The 13,413-nt window shown below is 41.6% G+C and overlaps 1 protein-coding gene across 1 annotated transcript in view; it reads left to right on the top strand.

Moving 5' to 3' along the window:
- The window catches only part of drp2 (dystrophin related protein 2), a gene marked incomplete at its 5' end in the record, with an annotated part of 81,945 nt that extends 68,934 nt beyond the window's left edge, over window positions 1-13,011 (top strand). The window contains 7 exons of the mRNA XM_062425211.1: window positions 457-522; window positions 5,360-5,425; window positions 7,379-7,525; window positions 9,703-9,955; window positions 11,767-11,884; window positions 11,981-12,067; window positions 12,514-13,011. Of these exons, the coding sequence (XP_062281195.1) occupies window positions 457-522; window positions 5,360-5,425; window positions 7,379-7,525; window positions 9,703-9,955; window positions 11,767-11,884; window positions 11,981-12,067; window positions 12,514-12,533 (757 nt within the window). The remainder of the gene's footprint in view (window positions 1-456; window positions 523-5,359; window positions 5,426-7,378; window positions 7,526-9,702; window positions 9,956-11,766; window positions 11,885-11,980; window positions 12,068-12,513) is intronic.
- Window positions 13,012-13,413: the final 402 nt, after the last annotated feature.

Below are 13,413 nucleotides of genomic sequence, written 5' to 3' on the forward strand. Positions count from 1 at the left end.
ACAAGTAGGTATTATTTGGAACAAGCTGTGGTTTAAACACAACACAAACTCATATTTTAAGTAAGCTTAAAAGCTTTAAGCTTCATATGTTCTGTGTGTGAAATCCTCAGCTACAAAGTAAATAAAGCTATTAAATAAATGTTGTGGAGTAAAGCATACAATATTTCCCTCTAAACTGTAGTGAAAAAGTGAAGAGTTTATTTGAAAATGTCAATATTAATAGTGCATTGCTGGTAAGGTTAATCAAACTGTAGTTGAGTTGTTTTGATTGATTCAAGTAGAGATGTTCTACTATTGTACCATTGTTAATTGAATCTTGTTTAAAAACTTAACAAGAAAGTTTTATTAATAATCTTTTCTTCTGGATTATTACAGTAAAATGTGTATGAATTAAATTTCTCTGCAACCTCATAAACACACTTCTGAGGTGTCAATGTTGGTTTCTGATGTTCCTAGGCCGTGCTCCTCACCGAAGCTGCCCCATGCGGACACACACAGCAGAATTGAACATTATGCCAGCCGGTAAGTGGCTCACTATGCTGTGCTATACTTTCACTTTCCGCTCTCCCAATCGACCCCCCTTTCCTCTTGATATTGACTCCACCCTTGCTTCCACCTCTTCGACCTCCTCTGCTCCCTCAACCTTAGTCTTCGCCACACACTGATTGAAGTATTGATTTGGCTGCATTGTACGCTGTAGTCCAGCAAGGGTAGAGACTGTACTACCCAGCAGTTTCCTTCACTCCTATTATCCACACAAACACACGCTGGCACCCATAAGCAGAGTTTGTGACTGCTGTGTGTGGAGGTCAGCAGGGCTCAGCGTGCCTAGCGGCTTGTCACTTGCTAGGGCATTGAGCCCATTGGTCACCTGGGAACTGTCGGTGTGGATTAGTGTCTGTCTGACAGTTTATAAACAGGGCTCAGCACTGGACTCCCACACTTCTGGCAGCTCTGCCCACAGTACTGCAGTGCCTGCTGTGGGTGTGTATGTGTGTGCATGGTTGTGTGTGGTAAGTGTGCCATTGTGTATTACTTCCCCGAGGCTCTTACACACAACTGCTTTACACCCTGCCAAAACAGAGGGAACACACACCAACAAGAGAGCAGACACAATTGTCCTCTTTACCCCTCTTATCTATGCCTTTCTTCTGTTCTCTGTTTTTATTTTTATCTTTGATCCCTCTCTTCTATTGTCTCCCACCCACATATTTATTTCTCTCTATTTCTTTATCGCTTGCTCCCTCTTTTCAATTCTTTAATATCTCTTTTGTTTTATTCTCTAATGCATTTATTCATTTGTTGCCAAGTACAGTACAATTTACATCAAATAGCTCTTGAGTTTCTTTGGTCACTTAGAAAGATCATAGCCAGCATGAGACTGTAGCTGCTTACAGTCTTCACCCAAACAAAAAAAGCAGTAAAGGTGAAATCTAATTTAGTAAAGACAAAATGTGTTCTCAACATGCTGATACCAGAAAAACTCCCACAGTTGAATAATGTTTAAGTCGCCTCTGTATCTCTGTATCATAGCAACTTTGCTCATCCTCTTATCGTCTTATATGTCAAGACGCCTCTTTGTTGCTCATACCTCTTGTTTTATACATAAGAATGAATCATTAAGGGTCTTTATTTGAGAAAATAACTTACTGTATGATTCATCGGACTATGCTTTCAAATTGTGTTTTGTATAAGTAACACATTAGTTCATCACCCTTAACATCTATAAGTAGTGTACTGTATAATCAATTAATAAATGGTTTATAGTACAGCATGATGTAACCCATTATATGAAGGCCCTGTTACTGTATAAGGCTGGCTGCCAATAAAAAATTATATATTTTTAGTTTTTCTCAACAAATTCTATTAAAAGGACAAAACCAACAATACTCACAAATATATACATTAATTTTAAAAAAGGCTCAGTATTTTCCTAAAACAGCTGGGCATTGTAGTTTTGACAACTTTGACTTAAACAGGAGTAAAAAGTGCATTTGTTGGGAATTTTTTTTCAGCTGCACATTTGGTGCTCTAGCTCTAGTATTTACGGCAGCAGGACAGTTAATGTGGCATCGACTCAGAATATACTACACTGTTGATGTTCATCATAATGACGGAACATCATCAATCTTCAATCTCCCTTTCCCCTTGTAGTTCATTGATCAGTAGTTGATTGGTCCAGCATGCTATGAATGAAATATACTGAATAAAAATGATTATCTGCAATTGCATATTTAGACACACACACACACACACACACACACACACACACACACACACACACACACACACACACACACACACACACACACACACACACACACACACACACACACACACACACACACACACACACACACACACACACACACACACACACACACACACACACACACACACACACACACACACACACATACAAAAGAGCAGTGTGCTTATTTTCCAGTGTGAATCTGAGCACCATCATAACAGGAGTAGACAGTCCTTATTAGATGGGGTGAGAGTTCTATCTACACTCTGGCAGCATGCAGGATTGACTTCAGTCGTCTTTTCTTTCCTTCTTTTCCTCTCTCTCCTGTCCCTCCACCTGTCAGTTAATAAACGGTATAAAGAGAGAAATCGCATTTCCTATTTGAATTCCTCCCCCGCATTAATCGTAACTCACTGCTCACTTTGGACACTAATGGAAAGTCAAGCTGATATCAAAATACTGGATGTCATCACTGGCAGGTCAGTGTCTGAAATTCTTCCCTTGGGGTGACACATTAGACAGGTGTGCGTAGAAGTCTGTGTGTGTGTGCGTTTGTGTAAAAGTGCCCTTCAGCCAATGAGGAGTGTATGTGTTACTCTGTGCCAATAATGTAGTCTCTAGTCACATTAGGGGAGATAAGTTATTTGATGTTTGGGGTTAGGAAAGCCAGATTTGTAGACATTTTAAACACAAAGACAGCCTCTGTCTTTTCCCTTCTCTCTCTCTCTCTAGCTCTCTCTCTCTCTCTTTCTCTCTCTCTCTCTCTTTCTCTTTCTCACTCTCCTGCCCCTCCCCCTCATGAGTTCATTCCTTTCATCATCAGAACTGGTTCGACATCTTATTGAGAATGGATGAGAAGAAGATAATAAAAAACCTCTTAGAACTCTGTTAGGATTTCTCTCCTCTTTGCCTCGCCCCCTCTCCCGTTTCTCATTTCCTTTCACATCCATTTACATTTATACACAAAGCTAAACACACATGTATGTATGCACACACACACACACACACACACACACACACACACACACACACACACACACACACACACACACACACACACACACACACACACACACACACACACACACACACACAACTATTTCCTATTTCTTTCTGCTTTCTCATTCTCAAAGACTCTGCTTTTGTTGTGGATTGAGTTATGAGTAGTCGAGTTCAGAGGCCAGGCCCCTGTAACAAGACATGGATAAATCCTAAATTTCCCAGTGTTAAAGTTTCATTGGACACTGGAAAGAAATAGGATGTAATGTGGATGTCCCTGACAGGCTCTACATCACACACTCCTCCTCCCAACATCCCTCACTCCTTCAGCTGACGACATTCTGAGAAAGATGATGCAGCGTGGAGGGTGTCGGTGTGTGTCTGTGTGTGTCGCTGCAATGCTGCAATGTAGATTAACAAGCTGTCATGTCATGAGTGTGTGTATATGTATGTGTGTGTGCGTGTGTGTGTGTGTGTGTGTGTGTCTGTAGATATGTATGTATGGGGCCAGCCTCAAGGCTCCCAGCTCATTTGCATCAGTGGGTTAGTTATCTGTGCTGGTTAATTACCTTACTTGAAGGAGAAACCCACCCTTGGATCATCTAACACTGTTAGATATTATTAACATGTGATATTCAGTGGACTGCACCAGTTTGTGATGAGTCAGCCTTGTGCTGTACCCACTTTCATTCATTCACTTGTCTCATCCTACACCTAGTTTAGATCATAGGTTCCCACATTTTCTTTTCAATGGGTGCCAGAGAATAGGTAGCCTTGTTGCATTCAGGTGTGAGCTACATATCTAGGTATATGTAGGTGTATGTTTTCATTCAAGAAAAAGTAAGAGTAGCTGCATTATGAACTACTGAGGCTCCTGTTAGAGGAAGATAATAGTACATTTTATTAATGGTTATCATCAGGAATGCACACACAAAGAAAACACAACTAATCATTGCATTAATAAACCGCATTTTGTGTATTAGGAAGAGCAGATTGGGTTCTAGTATATTAAAAGATTATCAGTATATTAGCCACAAAACACCAAAAATTGCAGATGTACACTCAAATTAGCGAGGTGCAAACAACTGAGCAAGATGTCATATCACATAAAGAAAAGAAAAAAAAATGTTTCCACATTCAAAGAGTGGAAGAGGGTATGCTAAATAATTTAACAACACAGAAGTAGTTCAAGTGTGACTCATTGTGTTTATTTGAGCCAGTCTATTAACTAATAACATACACAACAATAAGCATTAACCAAAATATGCAACATTTTTATATCTTGGATCCATCCAATTTCTCTCTGGAGTAATTTAGGTTCAGTGTCTTGCTGAAGGACACTTCAAGATACGGACAGGAGGAGCTGGAGATTGAACTGCATACCCTGGAATAAATGGACAATGAATTTTTTCAGATTTTAACATGCATAACCTTTTAACCCCCCCCTGCAGCTTTTTTTATTTTGTGTTATAGTGAAACAGCTTTCAGAGCAGCGAGTACAGTGCAGCTGTCAGCAGGATGTAACGCATAAGTAGAAGTGCTGTTCTTGGTCCTGAAAAGCCAAACAGCAACACCCCCCCCACACACACACACACACACATACACACACACACACACACACACACACACACACACACACACACACACACACACACACACACACACTGTTGCTGTCCATGGTGCTGGACAGCAGCAGATTTCTGAAAGGCTTTTTTATTGCCTGCATGCTAGTAGACGCTGTACAGGGATTTATTCTCCCTCCTTGTGGACATTTTTATAGCTCGTGCTCGGCAGATAGATTCAATATACATTTTTTTTGCATGTCAGTCAGATGTTTCAGGATGGCTTGCTGTTCAGTTGCAGGCCGTAATAATAAAAGTCATCCACAGTACTTGAAAGGTTAAACCATACTGATGTTCTTTTATTGTGTGTTTAAGAAAACATAGTTCCACAGTGCATGTTGCTTTTGCCTCTTCTTAGATTTGCTGTGACTCATCTACTTTCATATGTTTCTCTTTTGTTTGTCTGTTTGTGTACAAATGTGGGTAAATGTGTGTGCACGTGCACACACATTTATTTGTTTTCTCCTTGGTGCGTGTGTATGTGTAGATTGGCAGAAATGGAGAGCCAGAATTGTTCATTCTTCACGGATAGCCTGTCTCCTGATGAAAGTCTGTGAGTATGCTGCCACCCCCACACTACAAACCCCCCTCATCACAACCACAACCTTTCACAGGGATTATGTGTGTGTGTTTAGTGTGCACGTCGTTGCATCTTGATACACTGATTGTTTCTGTGTCTATATGTGCGCACACGCCTTGCATATGTGTGTTTGACTGTTAGGGAAAGAGTAGGTAATCACATAAATAATCAGCTGCTTAATGAAAATGACCCACAGCGAGGAGTGTGCACACAGTGCCCCCCTTCATCATGCAAACGTCCGCTATGATTAAAGTTTGTGGCAGTGGGGAGACACACAAAGCCCCACTGAGTAGAGAGAGAGGGATGTCTGTGTGTTTGGAGAAGCTGTCTGAGTAGTGGGGCGGTGGCGAGCCCAGAGTGGCGAGAGGAATAGGGACGTTTAATGTAAATGAGGCAGCCTGTGTGGTGAGAGGAAAACTGAGAAAGTGCCAGGTTTGAGATCATGTATTTGTGTGCTTCCATGTCTTATTATATTGACATCTGTGTGGGCTGTCAACCATTTTGTCCTTCTCTGGGATGGTTCTTCTTGTTATTTCATGCTTTAATGTCAAGGCTGCATGCCCAGCAGCTCTGTGCAAAGTGCTGTCTGGTCTTCCAGGGCTCCAGGTGTGCGTCTGTGTGTACGTTTTGTGAAGTGTGCTCATTATTTCTTTTCGTACGTCTTTTATTTGTGTGTGTGTGTGTGTGTGTGTGTCTGTGTGTGTGTGTGTGTGTGTGTGTGTGTGTGTGTGTGTGTGTGTGTGTGTGTGTGTGTGTTCTGAGAGAAAGTTGTAATTGACACCACATTAAAAGCTAATTTTAGGCTCTGACAAAAGTAGACTACTTTTCAACAGTGCAATACTTTTTACTAGTGATGCCTGTGCTTTTCAAGCTTGCTCCCTATGTCTCTGTTACCATGTGAATGCATCTAGTGTGTTGCTTGGATGGAGCTTAGTCACAAACATGAGTGTATATCAGTACATATAGTATTTGTGTATGTGCTTGTGTGTGATTTATTACCTGAGAGGGCGTATGTGTGCATGAGCGTCTCCGTCTGTACTTCTCCCTCTTACTTGTAGTGGTGTTGTTATCTTGTTGTTCTTATTCTGCAACCCGTCCTTCAGTCTGTCAGTGCCTCTCTGTTTTTCCTGCTGCATGGCTCTCTACATGCTGCTGTGCTATCTGTGCCTCCAGCTGGTGTTTGGCTGGCATCATACTGTTATCTGGCCTCTACCATACTGCCTGCCTGTGCAGCCTTTATCCTCCACCTCTATGCATTGTTCCAAGTTCACTTTAGTGATCTTTAGTCATTACTGGTTAATTGAGGAAAAGTATTAAATTGGGACAAAAAAAAGTGACACGTCTTAAAGTTGCAGAGGTCTGTTTGAACTAATCCTTTAAATACGCCTGTTATGTACAGTATAATGTGGCATTACAGTGCAAAGCCTATAACTCGCTGTTAGCTTTGGCTCAATGTAGCAGTTTTCTTCTATAGCCTGCAGCATTCTTGCTACATATACATTGACAAACACCTGCCAAACATTCACAAATCCAGTTATTGCTTTACAGCTGTAGGCCTAGACTCATACATTAAGTACTTACATATTACATTTTCTGCCCCATTGTCAATAAAGTGTTAATTTTTTGAGCAATATATTGTGTTGTAGCAAAGGATCAACCTACCATTTATAATAACAGTGAGTGGCTCTTTAATGGTTTGGTCAGAAACTCATATCCCAGAATACTTTTATTTGGACTGTGAACCTGGCACAGTGTCCCGTCTCTTTCTGTTGTGTCTCATTACAATACCCTTCCTCATCCTGCTCAGTTTTGCCTGGCTTTGCATTGGCTTGTATGCTTGTCCCGTGCAATTCTTGGCTCTGCTTTGTGCTGCTGGTGGCTGTGTGCTGGTGGCTCAGTGCGTTGTCTCCTGTGTGGGGGACTCAGGGATGAAGATCAGTACCTCCTACGTCACTCCAGCCCAGCCCTGGACCATGACTCACCCTGTGGACAGCACATGCTACTGGCCCACCTGGAGCACCAGGACAAGGAGCAGCTCCAATGCACCCTGGCCCGGCTGGAGAATGAGAACAGGTCTGTAACGAGGGGAAAAAAGAAAAACACAAAAAAGCATCCAAAATGTGTGTTTTAAGCTATTTTCAGACAAGGGCTCATTGACTCTGGAGTTTTATTTCCTTTGTTCGAATTGGGGGAGTCACTGTATATTTCTTCTTCTTCTTCTTCTTCTTCTTCTTCTTCTTCTTCTTCTTCTTCTTCTTCTTCTTCTTCTTCTTCTTCTTCTTCTTCTTCTTCTTCTTCTTCTTCTTCTTCTTCTTCTTCTTCTTCTTCTTCTTCTTCTTCTTCTTCTTCTTCTTCTTCTTCTTCTTCTTCTTCTTCTTCTTCTTCTTCTTCTTCTTCTTCTTCTTCTTCTTTCTTCTTCTTCTTCTTCTTCTTTCTTCTCCTTCATCTTCTTCTTCCTTCATCTTCCTCAGTCTCATCAACCATCTGCATGTCTTCCCTCACCCCATCCATAAACCTCCTCTTTGACCTTCCCTTTGTCTTCTTGCCTTGCACCTCCATCTTCAGCATCCTTTTCCCAATATAATCAGCATCTCTCCTCTGCACATGTCCAAACCATCTCAATCTCACCTCTCTCGCTTTGTCTCCAAACCATCCAACAAAAGTTTTCCCTCTAATATTCCTAATCCTGTCCATCTTTGTCCCTCCTATTGTCACTCCAGCCCAAGGAAAACCTCAATTGACTCTGCCACTTCCAGCTCCTTATCCTGTCTTTTTTTGTCAGTGCAACTGACTCCAAACAACACAACTTGTAAACCTTCTCTTTCATTCTTGCTGGTACCCTTCTGTTGTAAATCACTCCTGACTCTCGTCTCCACTTGCTCCACCCTTCCTGCACTCTCTTCTTCACCTCTCTTCTACTCTACCTTTGTTTTCACACACATTAAATTCCACTGAACAAGATGGATTGCATGTATGATAAAAGTACATTGACTTCATATTGTAAAATGTGCTATTTTAGTAAGCACTGAGAACTGGGGGTGAAGTGGATTTGGTTATAAATTTGAATGATGTTCAGATAAGGGTTTGTGATAAGGCATGTAGCAGAGACATAAAAATGTGTTTTAGGGAGTGATTTTCATCAGTAAACCTCCCCAGAAGCACATTAGCACAAATGTAAGTGTGTTTATCTGGAGGCATAACACTCTTTTTGGTATGTGTGTAGCCATTTGCAGACCTCCTGCAGAGAGTAAACACACTCATTCTCTAAATCCTATTGTAGAGGCATAACAAAACAAGAAACATTTGTAAATCACCCTTCAGTGTGACAGTTTGTCGGTGTGTAAATCATCTCTGAAACACATAGCTGTAAACACTTGGTTTGGATTTAGTGCATTCTAGTAGCTAAGAGGACATTTTCCATAACTGAAACAAATTCATCTCTCCTATCCACTTAATGAGTTACCAGGGGCAACCTTTATGTGAATGATTCACATAAATAATTTTCTCTTCTCCTCTCTTGGGTTGTGACCTTTCTAGACACACAGTGACATACACATACACGTGTGCCCTTTGGGTGTCTGAAACCTTGACCCAGTTTAGTTTTTCAACAAAATATGCCTCCTGTTATGACACTGCAATGTGCATTATTGTCCTTATTTATGACAAGTGGCTGCTGTAGCTTGATTTATATCCTCTCCTGCGGCTTGTACCTGAACAATAAATCAATATCAAAATCTAATGGCTTTAATTAATTATTGCACTGGATATTTGGCCATGATGACACTGTGAGATATTCTGTTTTTCTTCGTTTCAAACAGGTGGATGCTACTACTTTGGCACTTAAATTTACCAGCATATTCTGAACCAGCAGCCACATAAATTAAAACACCTTTAATAACACGACACAGCTCACAGTCAAATAATGGCCTTAGCGTCACACACGGAAGCGATAGGAGAAACTGATTTATTGCAACTAATGATGAAAATACAGATGATTGCTTTGCATTTAGTAAGATCTCAACAATACATTAGCCCCTCGCTACATCATTTATACGTGTTGGTATTTATGCATATAGAAAAAATAATTCTAAATATGTAACTCAGCATTTCAGATCATTGTGTGTTTAGTAGGCACATTTTGTGTCAGACGACAGCTGGATAAATATCTCCAGTCGTGTGTTTTGTATGCTGCACCAACATGCGGGACTGATTGTCTCCCCTCCATCTGTCCTCTACTGCGGGTCCTGCAGGGTGCTGCAGGGAGAGTACAGGCGGCTCAAGTGGAAGCATGAGGAAGCGGCGTCAGTTCCAATGCTGACTGAGCATGGAGAAGGAGGGCCGGGTTCACCCACAGCAGAAGGTCAGCAGGATGAGGAGCTACTGGCTGAGGCACGGGTCCTCAGGCAACATAAGACGCGCCTGGAGACCCGTATGCAGATCCTGGAGGACCACAATAAACAGCTGGAGTCCCAGCTGCGCAGGCTCAGGGAGCTACTGCTACAGGTAAACTACTCTAGAGACTGCTACTACTTTGTATCCGTAAAAGAAAGGCATTGGTAGTGGGGATGGGGTGTCATAGAGAGAGTTGAGCACTGGTGTAAGAGCTGAAATTGAGTGCAGTTTTGAGGTGCTTTACTTGAGTATTTCTTTATACATTTACTTGACTACAGTTCAGATGGAAATTATGTTTACTCCACTCTATTTGTTTGACAGCTGTAGATTTCAATTTGACATGCTTAAGATACAATCATACTGTAAATTTTGATAATTTGTCATAGATTAATATGCGCAACGCCACACAAAGTAGTTTAAAATGACTTCATTCTATTGTTTGATTAGTTTTTATTTGGGTATTTTAAATCTTCCATACAATAAAGCCACTCTATTTTTTTTTTTTGGTATACAGGACATTTACTTGTAAGACAATGCAGTGTTTTGACACCCATGTGCTTCTGATTTTATTCTCATGTCACATCTAAGTACTTCTTCCACCTCTAGAGTTGAATGATTAGAAACACTGAAGGTCACACGAATCCCTGCAGTCGCAAACATGTCCATCAAAAGCATCCTCTCTGTTAAGGGGCTCTGGGTAACAGCATCAGCTGTGTTTCTAACGTGTAACTGCAGCTGCACTTTGAATAGAGGACACGGGCAAACACATTCTAGTTCAATGGTTTTCAACATTTGTATGCGTCACAGTGCATACATCAGATAGCACAGTGCTTCATATATAGTCTTAAAGTGCAAAGAAGCATGGAAGGTAGTAGAAGTAGAACGTTCATGTAAAAAAAAAGAAGCAAAGAACAACTGCCCTGAAAATGTCAGATCTGAATTTTGAAGATATGATATTATATGATAGGAGTAGAAGTAGTAGGAGTACAAAAACGCACAGTGTAGAAAGAGGTTAGAAAGAGGATAAGCCTTAAGACACTGTAGAGTGTAATATAAAAGGATTTACTGCAGTATAAAGGAAAGGTGTGAGAAAGAGATGGATAGGAGAGCTGGAGCTGACACACACTTTTACTGGGTTACTATAATTTGAAAGTGTAAATTGTTAGCAGCAGGGGGACGGATGTAAATTGTGCATGCAGGCCACTAAATGAGGAATGAGTAACAACAGGAGAAAAACATTGAGAAACAGGGACATGATGCTTCTTCTTCAGGTTAAAGACTATAAGGAAATTGAGAATGAAGAAAAGACGGCAGAAGAGGGATAGTTTCAGAGAAAGGAGAGACACGTGCATGGGTGAAAAGCACTTCTCAGATTCATACAATCCTTTTCTCCCTGCACCAATATCGCAGTTTTATTTCCTCAAAAAAATAAAATCTCTATAATCTGCCTTTGTAGTCTGAATGTCTGAATCCCACTCATTCTCACCCTCGTATTGGTGCAACTACTGAACTCACTCACCTCTTAAGTATTGCTTCACAAAGATGGTAGATTACATATATGTGGTATTTGGGAATATTCTGGTCACATAATGCTTCTAAATGTGATGTACTACTCCACCGCTAACAGTGTGTTTTTTGCTGTGCTGCTTCGTGCGGTGCAGTTTACTCCCTTTCATGTGTCTATCAAAGCACAAATAACAATAACCCGAAGGTTTTGTGTAACAGCTGTTGGGTAAAACTGCCTTTTTAAAAAATAAATAAATAAATCTTGCCAGAGATGGCAGTTGAGGACTGCTGGCTGAGTGCCATTAGCCATCACATTCATTACTATCTGAAAGGCTAAATAACATGACTCTGTGGTCTGTGACATGATGCATATGAGCAATTATTTGGATTGGATCATAATCAGTCTCTTTTAACAGCCCAAAGATGATTCGGAAGCCAACGGATCTGAACCGTCTACCCTGTCTTCTCCTGTGTCTGGAGGGGGTCACCACGGGGAGCCGGCCAGCAGAGAGACCACTGACACTGAAGCAGCAGGTCAGCGACGTGCAGTGAGGGTCAGATTCAATTTGAAACCATGCATATTCCCCTCCTATAACTGTAACATTTTGTGTGTTTGTGTGTGTGCGTTAGGAGATGATATGGAGCACGAGCAGGACACCGTGCTGCAGCTCCAGGAGGTCATCGAACAGCTGAGAAATGTCTTCCCTTCAGAACCGGGTGAGTTCGTCTCGGCTGTGCAGGTCTTAGCAGCCGTGGTACCCATGCTTCAGAGACAGACTCTTTGCTCCTCTGTCACCCGTGGGAGAGTAAGAGATGGAGAGGAGTGCAAATATGTACTGCCGCGGGTCGATAGTCAGGGGGAAGGGACAGGGAGATTAAATGACAGTGAGGAGGAGGAGTAAGATAAAGAGAGACAGAGAAAGTAGCAGAGTAGGAAAGAGAGTGTCAGTGTCTCACATTTTGCAAATTGTCCCGTTGCATTTAAAATGAAATTTGCTGGACAGTCTAAAGCTTTTAACTTGAACAAAGAAAGGGATTATCATAATTATAGCCTTTTTAGCTATAACTGAGAAAGAACATTTTCTCAGTTTTCTGCGTGTCCTCCTCAAACTGTAAAAGCTTCACTCCACAATTGTTTCTTCTCTTCTCTTTCCTAATTTCAGGCACCACCTCACACATCTAACCCCAAGTGGGCCCGGAGGGGCAGTGTGAAAGCCTGAAAGGATGCCTGATGGCAGAGGGAGGAGCTCCATACGGCTGAGGTCAGGCCACAGTACACCAGGCCCTGCGACCACTGCAGCAGCTATGATACCCAGAGTTAACCCTCCACTGGAACTCTGTGCACTAAAAGCCTTTTAGTTTAACTGCTAAAGGCTCACGCTGATGTCCGTTTGGCAAGGCTGTGCTTGATAACTTCAGTGGCGCTGCCTGACACCATGTTAACGAGCCAAAGGAAACTAATGTTAGCAGCAGGTCAGGGAGAGACTCAAGTAAAGGAAAACGCCTAGCCAAGACACTGTGCTTATCAGTATCTGTGTAGTTGTTCGGAGGTGTGAAGCTTTATAACAGTCCACAGCACAAATTGGACCTTCTGTGAAAGGAACTTTAAAAAATGCAAAAAGGAAAAGGAAGGATATCCCCTGGTTTTGTCAGAATGCCTGCATCAATTTTTGTTTTTTCTCCTTGAATGTGCTATCACGGTTGTTATTTTTGTTTTTTGAAGAGAGGTAGTGCGTTAAAGCTCTCTTGTGCAAACTAGATCAGGGCTGGGCTGACTGCATTTCATGTGTCTGCGTGGTGCAGATTGTCAGGGAGTTGACAGCACCCACAACAAGCTTATTTACTTTGTGAGAGTGACACATCATCAGTTAAATCCATGATTTATTTAAGACAGCCAAAGTGCCCGCTAGCACAGCGCCTCTGTATGCAAACACTGTGTTTATCTAATCCTCTCAAACTGCTTGTCGTTCGCATTGCTCGCTTCTTCTAAGTTAGCCCTTTATGCTCATACACAACCATTTGCACTCTACATGCACACCCACATACACACACACAGACATGCA

The sequence above is a fragment of the Scomber scombrus genome, chromosome 9 (assembly GCF_963691925.1).
Source record: "Scomber scombrus chromosome 9, fScoSco1.1, whole genome shotgun sequence".
Classification (NCBI taxonomy): domain Eukaryota; kingdom Metazoa; phylum Chordata; class Actinopteri; order Scombriformes; family Scombridae; genus Scomber; species Scomber scombrus.